General features: G+C 41.9%; 3 protein-coding genes across 5 annotated transcripts; 1 reads left to right on the forward strand and 2 right to left on the reverse strand.

The window, feature by feature from the left end:
• Positions 1-347: 347 nt before the first annotated feature.
• On the reverse strand, positions 348-9,424 carry atad2 (ATPase family AAA domain containing 2). 3 transcript variants are annotated; one of them, XM_083679500.1, is made up of 29 exons: positions 9,126-9,424; positions 8,651-8,805; positions 8,444-8,499; positions 8,187-8,337; positions 7,927-8,008; positions 7,569-7,647; positions 7,332-7,493; positions 7,053-7,164; positions 6,880-6,894; positions 6,513-6,626; positions 6,133-6,241; positions 5,919-6,034; positions 5,602-5,776; positions 5,351-5,439; positions 5,003-5,162; positions 4,826-4,916; positions 4,387-4,701; positions 4,153-4,276; positions 3,871-4,057; positions 3,510-3,695; positions 3,194-3,329; positions 2,894-3,090; positions 2,522-2,681; positions 2,282-2,404; positions 1,964-2,110; positions 1,156-1,623; positions 763-896; positions 479-607; positions 348-391 (listed from the first exon to the last, which is right to left on the reverse strand). In XM_083679500.1, the coding sequence occupies exons 1-29, from the start codon at positions 9,297-9,299 to the stop codon at positions 359-361; spliced, it is 4,179 nt and encodes a 1,392-aa protein (XP_083535626.1). In that variant the 5' UTR covers positions 9,300-9,424; the 3' UTR covers positions 348-358. The 3 variants fall into 3 exon arrangements, with proteins under 3 accessions (XP_083535626.1, XP_083535624.1, XP_083535625.1); XM_083679498.1 differs by having other exon boundaries at positions 8,187-8,355; XM_083679499.1 differs by lacking the exon at positions 6,880-6,894 and having other exon boundaries at positions 8,187-8,355.
• Positions 9,425-10,018: 594 nt separating this feature from the next.
• Positions 10,019-13,276, reverse strand: psma2a (proteasome 20S subunit alpha 2a). Its single transcript, XM_083678382.1, has 8 exons — positions 13,230-13,276; positions 12,273-12,349; positions 11,831-11,963; positions 11,545-11,667; positions 11,349-11,430; positions 11,094-11,167; positions 10,610-10,667; positions 10,019-10,293 (listed from the first exon to the last, which is right to left on the reverse strand). The coding sequence occupies exons 1-8, from the start codon at positions 13,268-13,270 to the stop codon at positions 10,177-10,179; spliced, it is 705 nt and encodes a 234-aa protein (XP_083534508.1). The 5' UTR covers positions 13,271-13,276; the 3' UTR covers positions 10,019-10,176.
• A 133-nt stretch (positions 13,277-13,409) lies between these two features.
• Positions 13,410-15,274, forward strand: mrpl32 (mitochondrial ribosomal protein L32). Its single transcript, XM_083678970.1, has 3 exons — positions 13,410-13,568; positions 14,369-14,547; positions 14,687-15,274. The coding sequence occupies exons 1-3, from the start codon at positions 13,457-13,459 to the stop codon at positions 14,939-14,941; spliced, it is 546 nt and encodes a 181-aa protein (XP_083535096.1). The 5' UTR covers positions 13,410-13,456; the 3' UTR covers positions 14,942-15,274.
• Positions 15,275-15,285: the final 11 nt, after the last annotated feature.

Raw genomic sequence — 15,285 nt, forward strand, 5'->3', positions numbered from 1 at the left:
AGATGCCACCTGACCTACATATCATACTAGATATGATAATCTGTAGTAACATGGGTATTCATCACAGCATATCAACAGTTATGTATGACAACCAAAAGCAACCTACCCAAATTACAATGTTTAGAATTTACAGTACAATTTCTAGCGAATACAGGTATTTTGAGAGGACATGCATATTTAAAAGGTAAAAGGCCTGAATACAGAAATGTGGGAAAACTTTAATTAAATAAAAGCAATGGTATACAAGTATAGGAAATATACAAATATGATTTGTATATTTCTATGAAAATAGTTTTTATACATTTACACAACAGAGGAATCCTTAACTAGTTACATTATCTTCGCCGTATAAAACTCCTTATGAAAAATCTTCAATTTCAGTTTCCATTTCCTGGGAAGAGAAGCGAAAAGCCAACATTAGAAAATAGCATGAAGACAATGGGCAAAAATCTACTACATTTGCAAACCAGCAACAAACCTCCAAAAGTGCAGCCTTGTCATAATCTTTCCGGTGTCTATAGATGCTCTGACACAGCAATGCATAAAGCTTCTCAAGTTGATACACCTCACATCCTTCAGTCTTCGAGACCACTCTTTGCAGCAATTCCTGAAACATGAGAACAGAAAAAACATTATTTTCAATTAAATAACCATAAAGCACACCTAAGCCTGTGTGCCTTATGCATGTGGATCTTTGAATATTTTTGGTGACTTACAACATATATGTCTAGCCTACCCTGTAGCAGAGAGAAGCTGGCCTACCTTTAGTTTCTCATGATCCACCACCAGCGGTGGGGTTTTCTGGTCCAGTGTCTCCATGGCCTTGTCAACATCAATTATCTGTTGCTGTACAACCTGGTTCTTCAAGCCGCGGGTCATGCGCCTTATTCCCTTCTCTAACAGAGAGAGGACACATGGGACCAAGGAGTGAGCGTACACATCAGCAGAGCAAATGAATTAACATACTATCCAAAACGCACATAACTCTAACACTATACTTGTTACATTACTGAGGTACAGTACATTGGTGTCAATGAAGAACACTGGATCATTTAAAAAAAAAAACAGAACGCAGTGGGAGCTGAACTTCTTGGTTACCGCATTAACCTGTAGCCCTACAGATTACTCTGTTCCACTGATGTGAAGCATACAGACCTGGATGATTAGCCTCCTCCTCAACCTCAGGATCCACTCTCTCAGCAGGATCAGTGTTCTCTGTGGTGGTGGAGGCCTGCCCCTGCCCCTGATCTCCTCCACCCGTTGAGGTGCGAGTGTTCTGTACTGCTTCCTCCACAAGATCCTTTTGGGTGGTGCCATGGTCTCCGGCCTCCATCGCCAGCTGGGTGCTCTGCTCCTCCACTATGGGCTGGCTGCCCAGTACCATCTCCTCCAGTTCCTCCACACCCGACTCTGCAGCCTGGCTTGGCTCCTCATCACACTCCTCACTCTCAACACCTTTCCCATCATAGTCTTCCTCCTCCTCCTCCTCCTCCTCCTCCTCCTCCTCCCCTCCAGATTCTGCTACATTTGGGTTGTCTTTGGAGGCGTGCGGTGATGACCTTCTCCTTGCGGTGATGAGGCCATTGGACCACCGACCTTTTCTGCGCTTTTTCTTCTGGGACACTGCAAATAGATCATTTTTTTTAGTGGGAGTAAGGAGATCAGAAGGACCTCAGTTGTTATGAGTATCATCTACTCATCACCCCAGCAGCACCTCCTTTTCTCATTACTGCCTGTTAAAAGTGCATAGTTCTGGAAAGCCCTCTGTCCAAAGTAACTCAATACTGTATGGCTAAAGCAACAAACTAATGCTTAGCTGTTCCTTTATGGACAGGCTGCTTACTTAGGTTTTGGTCCAAGTAATTTCAAATGGATTCACCCTAACTTTCTGGTGCCAGAATGTATTATCTAAGATCATTAGAGAGAGAAGCAAAGCCTGTCTGTACAGAATTGAAATACTAACCTGTATGGCGTGGTGTGCTTGCAGCCGATGGAGCAGAGGCTACAGGCTCTTTGGAGGGGCGTTCATCATTGTTCTGTCCAGCCATTGCTTTTGGCTGCTTTGGCTGAACATGATAGTAGGATGGCGCAAACCTTGAAGTTGAACAACCTAAAATTTAAGAGAGGGGTCATAATCAATGGGGAATACTTGCTTTCACCCTTTGAAAAGGACAGGGCTGTACAATAATTCAACAGATTGAACTGGTAAGTATGAACACCTTTTACTGCATAAATGAAAACCAAATAAAATAAATTCTGTGAGAATAAAAAAACATTTCACCTCTTTTGCTGCGGGACTCCTTGATATCCTCACAAATCTTCTCAAAGTCTTCATCAAGTTCGTCTCTGATGATGGCATGGATGGTGTCTTTCAGTGCACAGGCACGATGACGAATCTGTCGATCTGGGAACCACAAGTAAACATAAGCTACACTAAATATCAGTATGATTATGAAGCGTTCACATAGTGAACATTCTCCACAGATGTGAGATGATATGAGAGATAGGTAAAATGCTACACCTGAAGGATCCTTGTCAGGGTTGTATTCCAAACAGTTCTGCCAGATGAGATCTACATCGTAGAGATATTCCTTCACCGTCACATACTTATGTAGGTCAATCTTGGCAATGACAGTGGACAAGTCCATCGGCTGCTTTATAACATTTTCATAATCAGGTACCTAGACATAGAAAACGAAAAAACATGAGCAAAGGAATTCTACAGGTTGACAATTTTCAACCGACTGCACCTTTGTTCTTGTAAACGTAACCTAACGTATGTACAATTTATGATAGTGAACAAACATAGGAGATGACATTCTTTGGGATTCTATTCTATTATTCTAGAGATAAAGTGAGTGCCAGTTCACTGTTGTCCTCCAGCCAGTCTCACCTCCTCTTTGTCGACTGGCTTGGTGAAGGCCTTGAAACGCTTGTCCTGGGCAAGGCGGTTAGTGACATCACGCAAGAAGAGGCGGAGCTCCCTCAGGGTGTCCTCCTCCTGCTCTTCCAGCTGCTGCTGCTCCTTCTCTGTCAGCTGCCGAGGGGGAGGAGGGGGGGCCAGGGGCAGCACCTCCAGGGCCTGCAGCACTGAAGCAGGAGGACATGAATGCCAAGTCACAAATGCCCACAGACACAGGCACAGGCACCAACACGATTGAATACAGATTTACCAAATGTATATCGATCTTACCTGCTTTTTTCTTGGATGCAGGAGCTTTGGCAGCTTGGTTGAGGACGAGGTCTTCAAAGAACTTCCTCCTCTCCTGTTGTGTTGGGACCTGGACATGATACACTTCCCCAAACTCCATACGAAACAGATCCTGGACCTTTGGCACAAGAGAGACCATTTCAAATATGATTAACCTTGTAACCGTAACCTTGAAGTGAGACACATGGTGATGCATGGGATAAGATACTGGCTGATGCCCTGCAGATCTGTATAGACTAGGTTAGATCACATAATGATGGTTCCCACAAAGGGAATGGTGAGCGTAAGTGTGGTGTACCTCCTGGTAGAGGCTGCTGTGGGGCACATTGCATGTGGCCAGCAGCAGGATGGGGGAGAAGGAGGGAATGTCTCGGAGCAGGCTGAGGAAGGTGGCTTTGAGAGCAGAGCCCACAGTGTCCCACCACTGTTGGATGTGGGGGATGTACAGGATGCTGGGAGACGTCCTCTTAGCCTCACAGAAGATCTACAAGACATAGAACAATGTCACTTTAGAACTGTACTTAGAACTGCACCTTGGAGGGACATACTCCTTCAGAGATTTGAAGTGCCAATCCAGAAGTGAGCTTTTAATAATTTGAACTCCCAGTTCCAACATACCTATAAGTATGTATGGAGATTATTATGTACTCCAATGTTACCTGTGCACAGGCCTCCTCTGGTGCAGTGGTACTGACACCAAACAGCATGGCCATGTCCAGGGTGTAAACAGTGAACTTCTCCAGAGCGTGGAGCACAGCAGGGGCCAGGTGAGTGCTCTGCCCAGAGCCTGGACGCCCTGCTAGTAGCAGCCTGGGTCGGTAGGAGGTGGGGTAGCTCAGCACACTCCTGTCAGGCAGAACAAAAGGAGAAAGATTTAAATACCCTTACCATACTGTACAGGACTTGGGTTTCTGGTTTAAAATGGACACCCAGTTACACACCTGTTGAAGTGTAAGAAGCCATTAGCTGCCTTGGCCTGCTTGTGATGGAGTCCGTTGGCACAGACAGATGAGTCGTCATCTTCACTGTACAGAAGATCATCTTCCATATAATTACCAGGAACATCTAAGAAAGACATGAGGTAAAATGTGTCTTATGATATGGCCATGACATTCAAGAATGATACGAAATGGTGACCAATCCAGCTATGAAAACTCTTGGCTCTGCTGACCCACCATTGTCCCTCTTCTTCTTGAGGCCCACCTCGGCGTGGGGGAAGAGCTTGCTCAGGGTGTCCAGCACCCTCTGCAGAGGGGTGCTGAGCAGGGGCTGAACGATGGGTGACAGGGCCTTGGCCGGGGACGACACAGCCCTCTGGGAGGCTGGCACAGTCTTCCTCATGGCGGCGAGGAAGTCTCTGCTGCCGATGCTGATGGAGGCCACGTCCAACACAAGCTTCTGGGAGGAGGAGTAAATCTGAGGGTAGCGCCGCCGCAGAGCACACAGAGCTGCCTCGGCACACACGGCCTTTATGTCAGCGCCACAGTAACCTAGGAGACAGAGCATGACTTTAATTTAGTCTGGGGAAACAATTTCAACATACGTATTTGAAATTCCAAATGTGGACAGGACAGCAATCATCTTTTCTTTTTTTTTTTAAAAAGCTATACATACCAACACACTTATCTGCCAGTTCTTCCAGGAAGGTGTCAGATGGCTTGGGATTCCATTCTCTTGTGTGTATAATTAGAATGTCTTTCCGAGCCTGCATTAAACAAAGAAATGAGCATTCATGTCAAATATATGGTCAAATTATTATGCCATTATACAACAGTGTGTCTTGTCTCTTACCTCTCTGTCAGGGAGGCCAAACAGGAACTCCCTGTCAAAGCGCCCAGGTCGTCTCAGTGCTGGATCAATGGAGTCCAGGCGATTTGTGGCCCCGATCACCACGACCTCCCCACGGCTGTCCAAACCATCCATCAGGGCAAGCAGAGTGGATACTATGGAGCTGTTCAAAGATTAGAACAAATATACAGAAAAACAATCACAGCAAATGACAACAGTAAAACCCATCAAGGAGCAATCTGAAATGCCTTTTTAGTCTTACTAGTACATAACGTACAAGTAAATGGAGTTTAAATTTCAATTCAAAAGACCACTCCATAATTTATAATGGTCAAAGTCCATCTGCCTTACCTGTGTATTTGGTCCTGTCTGCTTGATCGAACTGGAGCCAACCCATCAATTTCATCAAAGAAAATAATCGATGGCCGCATCTGATATGCCTAAAACATTTCACATGATAAGAATGATATTTAGTATTTCTGCACCTTTTTTTTTTTTTTTTTTACAGTTACATTTTGAAAGAGAAAAAAAAGAGAAATGCAACTACTGTACAGTACAACTCCTCCACCACCTCTAATCATGTGTAATTTGTTATTGGTTACCTGGTCAAAGAGCAGTCTGAGCTGGCGCTCAGATTCTCCCACCCACTTGCTCAGGCAGTCTGCTCCCTTCCTCATGAAGAACGACACTTTCCTCTCACCCTGACTGCACTCATTGGCCAAGGCCCTGGCCACCAGAGTCTTCCCAGTACCAGGAGGGCCGTAGAACAGACAGCCCCTGCAACCAGACACACGGAATGGGTTAGTAAACATAAACAGAGTCATTTTGAGTCTTTGGGTAATTTCCTAAATGGATCTTGATTATCAAACTTCAAAATAGAACACAAAATGACATCATTAAATCCTATTCCTTCCATTACCTCGGGGGTTGGATCTTGAACCTCTCAAAAACCTCAGTGTAGAGTAGAGGGAAGACTACCATCTCTTTCAGGGCCGAAATGTGTCTGGTCAGTCCACCAATGCTGTCAAAACGCACCTAGAAAGCACAACATTGTTTATTTTGGTACTTTATTTACACAACCCCATCTCCCATGGCTCCTAAAGGTGTCCTCTCCTCAATGTTGGTTGACTTACTAATTGGTCAATCTGCATGGGATCAACATCTGCTAGACTTGCACCGATCTTCATTCTGTCCTTCTGGATTCCCAACAGATCCTCTTTGAGTAAATTCATGGGAAGGCATCTGTGTGAAATCCCAGAGCAAACACACATTATAGTCAAATCTCTCCGAACTTGAATGACTTTATTGTCCCCTTAGGGACATTTTGTGATGAACAGTAGACAGTTCAATAGTTCAATGTGTCGTCAACATGATCTATAACCAATGATGAACCCAGAGGGAAATAATTGTGAAATTGTAGACTACTCACCTTACTGACTTGACTAATTTGCATGTGTTTCCAGAATGCCCATCAGTAAAAACATTAAATTATTCACAATGACATGACAATTACCTGTTAATCGGCCTGTTACGGTTCTTACTTCTCCGCCTTTGAAACTTCTCCTCATCAGAAGATGATGCAGAGGAGGAGGACGTTGAGTCACTGCTGTGGATGGCATGTCTCCTTCTACAGGACATCACATCAGTAAGAAGAAAGAGCATGGCAGCCAAAAATCAAGCAGTCACATACAGATTTCACTGGTCACAAACAAGCATCACAATCACTAAAAGCTAATGGACAGCCAACAAATAAGCACTTCTAGTACTAATTCATTAAAGCAAACACCTTCTCCATGCAGCTGAACAACCAACGTGCCACCAACCACAGTACCCACAAAGACCTATAAAACCACACACCTAAAACTGACAATGAATCTTACCTATCAGATCCAATCCTGCAGATGCATCAGTGAACAAGAGGCATGAATAAGGAGAATATTGGAATGCAAGGATATACCTTTGCATCTTAGCAAGGTATTTCACATTCAGCATCTTATTTATTTAAATAATCTTAAGTCTATGGGAGAAATGGGTGGCACAGTAGAAAACTGACCTGCTGCTCCTCCTTCTGTTGTAAGGGCTTCTTGGGGCAGTAGAGCTAAATCGATACCTCCGCCTGGATGGAGAGGAATGTGTTTTGAAAAATATGGGTTGCTTCCTTGGCTCTGTGGATATAGTAAGGGAAATTAAAATGATAAACAACCACAAAAGGGATCTTCACTAGTGCTGCTGGGTACAGTACAGACATTTGGCAAAAAAAACAACAACCAATCAATTAATCAATCAAACATTGTATCTAAAGTCAAGCCTAAATAGAGCAAAATGAACAAACCGTCTTGAGGTGCCTGGTAGCGAACAGTTGCTTTTCTCTGCCTGAAGTCATAGCGTTTCTGGTTGTCTTCCTCTTCATCTTCACCCTCTTCATCCTCATCTGCCTCATTGTTTTCCTCCCTTTCTTCTATGTCATCCTCCTCCTCCTCCTCCTCACTAAAGTCTGTCAAAAACAGTGTCAACTTGAAGCAAAACAAACAAATGTTGCAGTTGCAGCGACTGAAGAAACAAATCTAACCTTCATTCTCCTTCTCTTGAGCGTCTTCACCTTCTTCATCTTTCCTTTTCCTCTTAGCTCCTCCATAAATTCCAAGTGGCTACAATAAAGGAAATAGATACAATAGAACAAAAACAAATCAGGCTAATTGGGAACAAAATGGCTGGTTACAAAACCTATGAACCAGAGGAGGCCTGTGCACAGGTAACACTGGAGTACATAATAATCTCCATACACATATATACATATAAGTATGTTGAAACTGGGTGTTCAACTAAAAGCTCACTTCTGTATTGGCACTCACAAAAAGCTACTTACAAATCTCTGAAGGTGTATGTGGACAACAAGGTACCGTTCTTAGTACAGTTCTGAACCTTACCTCTTCTTGAGTGTCCCTGCTTCTTAACCGACGGCGCATTTTCTGCATGTCATCCATCTTCTGCAGAACAGCCTCAGCCGTACTTTAAAGGACGTTTGAAAAGTATAACACTTACATTACAACTCAGAACACAAAAGTAGAACACTTAGGACACATCAGATTCCTTAGTCTGCTAAACACATCAGCTTTAACACACTTGACATTACACAACTCAGTCTGACAGAGGATATAAAACTCCTGCTGGTCATATGCTTGCTTACTTGGTGATGAGGCGGTCATAGAGCACAGACTGGTTCCTGGAGTTGAGCTTATATCTGGTGATTCTGGAGCTGCGTCGCACTGAACTGTCCACCGCCCTGCTGCGCAAACTAAAGCGTCTCTTTGTGGGAGTCGACGTTTCATCAACTTCATCTGCAATGTTAAACAAAACTGTATTGTTAGATAGATAACGCCTAGATGAACATTATTGATGGTAAGAGACATCACATTGTGTAAATGTGTATCTAAAAATGACTACCAGCTGCTTCTGTGTCTCTGGTTGCTTTTCCATCTCCCTGCAATCTTGGAGATTTTCTGTGGGGAGAAATTAAATTGGAACTTTAACATGACAACCTGGATTGCAGCATGATGCCATATTTGCACATAATTGATTGACTATACACTATATTGCTGAGCGGTGGAATCTGGCCCACATACAATGAATATTAATGATGCATGAAATTACCTAGTGCAGTGTTGGCCAGTTTTTTCCTCTGATTGCGGGTATTTGGTTTTGCCATTCATTTCAGCGAAGGACACTTCATGCTTGACTCTCTGCTCTTTTGTCCTTAAGGTTCTTCCACTTGTGTTGCCTTCTTCATCCTTCACCACTAAGTGCCCCTATGATTGGACATAAGTAACAGACACACTAACTTTGATGACAGTACATGTAACTAAGTCATGTCTGTCAGTTTCACAGGAGACTACGCAACTAGCTAACGTTATGTGCACCTCACTGTACTTGACTGTTGCTAGCTAGCACAACAAATACGTTCACAACTACTCCTAGCTCAGCTGTCAGTAGCCATAGCCAGCTAAAGGCTAAAGTTAGTAGCTTAGCTTAGCCTGGCTAGTAGTAGTACAGTGATCAACAGCTGGGATATACCATTACATTATTTATAATGCAAACTGTATGAACAGTTAGTCATCACGGAACTTACATTTGGCGTGTTGTTTTCGTTGCTGCTGCAGCTGTCATCAAGGCCCCTGCTCAACCGAGCCGACTTTCTTTGCGAGGGAAGCAGGGAGAGAAACTCGGAGCTCTTGTCCAAGTCAGCATTCCTCTTCTGAGTTGCAGGATCTGCGCCCGCACTGCTGCTGCGTAGCATCACCATCCTGACTTATGACTGATCTTTTCACTTAAACATAAATTTGTGATTATATACCAGTATTTAATTTAAACCATTCAATAGTCCTGTCATTGCCGAGGTTATAAGTGTAGCTAGCGCGCGAACACACACCCATCCCACAACCCTTGATTTCTGGCGCCACAAACGTCACTGTGAGATAAGTGACAGGATCTAGTGTGCTGCCGAATGGAAAAACAGTCCTCACTGAACTAGTCTGTACGTCATTTTGTGGCCAAATATTTCAGTCATATGTATGTCAAAACAAATCAGTACTTAAAGGGCTTATTGACGATGCATGATGCAAGATTTCGGCAAGGAGTTAAGAGTCATTTTTTACTTACATCAGATGAGTGGATGGATACAGAGGGATTTGGGGGGATATTATAGGAAAGATGGTCCGGTTACTTTTTTGCGCGCTGTAACTGCGCACTATGGAAAGCCCAAAGGCTCAGTAAAGGAGGATGAGTTTTTCTGTTATGACAGATTTTCTAAATTATTATTTGAAAGACACTTTCCTGAGACGTTGCTCCCAATGTTGATGACGATTTAATATCATATAACATTGAAAAAGCTATCTTGCATACGTCACTTGGTAACTTACTAATAGAACACAATAACATTTCCAAATGTAACAGCCATAAACAAAGTGTATTACTCAACATAAAACAATGAATAAAACAAAGAAACACAAGGAGACTTTATTGTTACATAATCACTATTTATTTGGTTGTTAGTGAAGAGGTAACAGGGGAGAAAATACAAATGATAGAAATGCTGCTGAACTGCAAAAACAGTGTTGGTCTGTGTTTGAAAAGTACACAACTAAAACCATCCATGTCAAGAGACTCCATGGGGGTGCATTTTATCCAATTGCTGCCAGGTAATCTTTGACCTCTGCCGTGGTGAGTCGTCTGAAACCTGCCTCGTTGCAGATGCCCACTTCAATGTTGTCCTCAGTCATCTGACCCTCAAAACTTTCCTTTAACACAGAGAACACAAAGTCAGCTTCTGAATCTCAATTCCATCTTACCCTTTTCCTGGAGTACTGTATGCAATTGTGCAATGTGCACTCCCCTTAAAATTGTAAATTTAAAATGATAGGTTTGGCATAAGCATGGGCTCGAAGGGGTTTCCCCTACACCTCTTACACCAGTCCATTCCCTTTAATTCCATGGCAGCACACAAATCGACACTTCAGGAAAAGGGTAGAGAACTGAGATGCAGAGTGAAATTCTGAGAGGAAATTAAGGGTAGGATAGGGAGGCTGACCACACAAAACAGCAAGTAAGATATACCTTCAACGTCAAAATTGCTGTGTGGATCGCATCTTCAAGTTCCAGATCTTTATTGTACCTAGAGTGGGAAATTGGGTAAACCAAATTCATTTGCAGTAAATATTGAAAAAAAAAAGTGTTTCAATTATTATTATTATTATTCTCAAGTCCATTTCAAACATATTTATTTGAAACATTTTTATAATGACTTAGTAGACAGTGAATTTTGAGTTAATTGGTAGTCTTTGAATCAGTTATAAACAGTTATAACCCTTTTGTTAAATGTTATGGTCAATTTGGTACTGTAGCAAAAGGTGTCTTGCTCTAGTCAAAATCCTCTGTGCACTACATTTAATTTAATGAACCGAGGATTAGAGCAAGCCATCTTTTGGGACTCCCAGTATTAAGGTGACTATCACACCCTTTTGATAAATGGGTTATAACTGTTTATTACCAATTATAACAACCCCTTAAAAAGTGTTAGCATTTATTGTAATTCCAGTACCTCTTTTCAAGAAAGGTTTTCCCGTTGACATAGTTCTTTCCCATCGCTGTTGCTTTCCATGCGAAATAAGCGCCCTGTAAAAAAACAGAGAATTCAGACTTACTGCAGGAAAAGATGATTTGTTCACATGCAAATAAGATAATAACCTATGGGTGAACCAATCAGAGAGAAAGTGGCAACATCTTGCATTGCTAAATATATCTAGTCATCTTGGAGTAAAAACGATTGATTATGAAGCAAATAAGAATTACTGACTGAAGGATCTGACTGGAAGAGGTAAGGTCGGTCTTCATCCCATCCAGCAATCAACAGTGACACGCCAAAGGGTCGCACCCCCCTGAAAAAAAGACAGGATATTACCATCTAGAAAGTCAGCTGACAACAATGTGTATAAACACCTAGCATGTTTACCCATCAATCATAACAGCATGGGGAAACACATATAACTTACCCTGACTGTGTGTACTCCTGCATGACAGAGGCAACCCTTTGCACCAGCTGGGCTGTGGGAATGGGCTCCTGGTACACCAGGAAGTATTGCTGAGCCAATTTCCGTGCTCTTCTTACCAGCACCCTGAAAAGAATATGGAAATGTTTTGTATTGGATCCCCTGGAGGCATGTTTCATGCATTCAGTCTCAATATGCCCATCTTTGTTCCTCTACAACGCAAGACTTATAAACTCAATGACAAGCACATTCACATACCCACTATTATCAAAATTACTGCTGTATGTACCTGTAGTCTGGCCCCATACCACTGTAGACCATGCCAATGTGTTTGGTTATTGGTTCAACCTTGTGAACACTTTGTTCATCGTACAGTATAGACTTCTGTTTCTTCTCTGTTGCCAAAACAACTCCATTTGAGGCTGAAAGAGATGAGAAGAATGAAAGAGTGAATGAAAGCATAAGTGTCTTCTACAATGTCCAACTGTTCAAAACTGTACTTTGATTACTGCAATAAAGGTACCATGGACACACTTAAGCATATTACTATTTAGCCGGTCAACTCTACAGCCTTTTGTACAGTATATCTGACATTTCTACAGGGATACAAATGTCAGATATACAAAAGCCTGTAGAGGCGACTAGTGCGTCAAAATGCACTGACTAGTGGTTGCAGTTAGTATGAATTCTGGTGTATATCTTGTTACAGCTAGATATATGAGAGTCTTTACCTTTGATTCCCACAGAAGGGGCCCCTGCTGCTACCGCTGCAAGTGCATACTCTATCTGTACCAGTTTGCCTGAAGGGCTGCAAGGGAAAATGACATGTGTTTATTACCTCAAAATGTCTAATTCGAAGGCTGCAAAATATGTAGGACTATATACAGCCATTAGCCTTTCTCTCCTTTTTCTTATTGTTAGGAAAAAGACTCCTCTCCTCCGTCCTTCACTCGCTTCATCCTCAAAAAGCACTGGAAGAGAAAATGTAAGGGGAGGAACATGTTCTCCTCCAACGTTTTTTAAGGAGGACAGGAGTGGAGGACAGAGGAGACAAGTCGTGTTCCTAACAATTGAGAAAAGGCAATTAATTGTCCTCTTATAAACATTCAAGATTTTTAATGGAGGATAGGGCTCTCTGGTGTGATAGAATGATTTAGATATGTAGTGTACATAAGATTTATGTTCAATATTGTTGGTTGTTGTTGTGTAATTTCCTGTTAAAAGAAAATCTTACTTAATTAAAATAACATTCCCAGCAAATGTGATATCAATTCCTCATTTACTGACAGAATCAACAAACTGAAAGCGAAAGTTGTGATGCAGCTAACAGGCTAACACAGTACAGTCAGATGCTTCAGTGTATTTTTTCTTTTTCTTTTTTAAAACATTAAAAACATAATCATCATCTAAGCTGGAAGAGAAGAGTATAGTTGGCTGAGTGTCCTAACATGCTACCTTACAGTCAGAGAAGTACCAGTGAACTGAAGGCACACTGCTCTGCTCCAGCTAGTTAGCTTAGACTAGAGACCCACAATGACTATGCATCAAACAATCACAGGAGCACCAGTAGTCTTGTTTCAGATTTCCAAACAACTCTCATGACATCAGTCCCATTCTATTTCAATGTTTGCATGCAAACCCAAAATAACAAGACTATTTTGACACATAAGTTAATAAATTAAAGTTACCTGAATGTGGTGAGTGAGAAACTGTACCCCCTTTCTGCCATCTTTGCTCATTAGCGGGGATTGAACGTCAAATGCGATTGGTGAAGTTTACGCTCACGTGGATACGTCAAATATGTATGGGTTTATGAACTACAATTCCCATAATTTCCATAGTTGTCGCATTTCAGTGACATATTGAAACCCCAATGACCGTGAGCTGTGTGTCATGTGTGTAGTGGCACGCTAGCATGCAAACCTCCAAAATGGTAAATTTGTCTGGTTTAGTTTGTTTTCTTAGACGTTCATTATTACAGTTGGAAAGCAGAATTATACAGGCTGCAGGATTTGACACACAGTTGGGTGAGTTGGAGCCTCTACAGTTGTGTTCTCTAGTGTTTACTTGGCTAACTAGCTAGCTCACGTTTGCACTCATCAAGTACCTTTTAGATTTACATGCCTTTACTTACTGATGGACATAATATGTGCTGTGTTTCTTACAGCTGTATGAGTGTGCACACTAAGGCTTTTATTTTAGTATTATGATTGATCATGATTCATATGAAATTAAACTACACCTCTTCTCAGAATGCCAACCTGCTTGTGTGTCTTACATCCTTAGATAACTGATCTGTGAGTGTTGGATTGATGATATTGTGAAACATTATTTCAGTCTATAGCTAGCGCCTCATCATGGCGTTGCTGTTGTGGTAGAAAATCCCAGAATGAGGTGACAGAAAGTTCAGTGATAGCCTTCCTTAGAAATCGCTTATGACATGATGGTTAATAGGATCCAGATGTTGTTATTGATACAGGAGTAAGAAAAACAAGTTATTATGATGTTGCAACTATTATGTTTTAGCCAAAATGACAAGGATGTCGAAACTATAATGTTCTGATCCAATTTTTGTAAGCCAATGGGTTTTGGGCCAAAGGGTGGATATTGTTCACCCGTTTATGTATAAAAGGAGGAGACATGGTCATAGCTTGTTTTCATTACTCTGCAGAGACCCCAGTTTGTTCGTGCAAATATTATTATCTGCATTAATAAAACTGTGTAAACCCTCTTGGAATAACTCTCCTCATTTGTCCACTTCCACCCTTCCACACTGTCTTGGTAGATTGTGAATGTCAATTTGGATGTGTCTGTCTTGTGTGTTCAGTCCCAGCCCTAGCTGTTCAGGGCCCCAGCATCCTCCAGCAGCCCCAGCATGAGAACAAAGAGAGCACAGAACCCAGTTTCCTGGATAATGTTTTCTGGATGGCAGCACCCAAGAAAAGACGAACAATTGAAATCAACCGGACTAGAAGACGAGATCCACGCAAACTCATCGAAGCTAAAGTAGGCCTATTGTTTACATGCAATCATTAAGAGATGTTTGTTTGTGTGTATGAAATGACTGGATGACATATCAGTTGAAATTGTCATTCCAAGCTGTTGAAATTAGCTCTCTCTTTCTCTCTCTCTCTCTCTCTCTCAGACAAACATCGAACCCTGTCTAGAGTGTGGCCACCTGAGGCAGAAGCATATCCTCTGTGGGTTCTGCTATGAGAAGGTCAGAAAGGAGACAGCTCTGATCAGGGGTCAGATCAACGCTATAGAGGGCAAGCCTTTGAACGCACCTGCTCTGGAGACGGTGGTCCTGTATGAAAACGAGAGTCCAGAGGATGCGGACAAAAACAAGAGAATAGTGGAGAGAAACAGGAAACGTCCCAACTGGTTCAGCCTTTACTGATTGGTTCAGCCTTTACTGACTTCCACAAAGCAATTACTGTCATATTTTGTATGTTGAAAAGAAATTTGAATTTACGGACTCAATACAAGGCATACAATCTTCCAATTGGTGACTTCATCATTGTCTAATTATTAAAAACATGGCCACAATGCTGCAAACATTCTTTACACGTTGAAAGGAATTTACAGTACTACTGTTATTGGTGTCAATAAATGATCATTTGAGAAATAATTCATACCAATCATTTGTGTAACTCTTTTTAAACTGTGATATACATGCACTAAATGATACATTATACAGTACTATAAGCTTAGTGATTCTCTTTTATAAAATATATTTTGCTC

Source organism: Argentina silus, assembly GCF_951799395.1.
Source record: "Argentina silus genome assembly, chromosome: 10".
Lineage (NCBI taxonomy): Eukaryota > Metazoa > Chordata > Actinopteri > Argentiniformes > Argentinidae > Argentina > Argentina silus.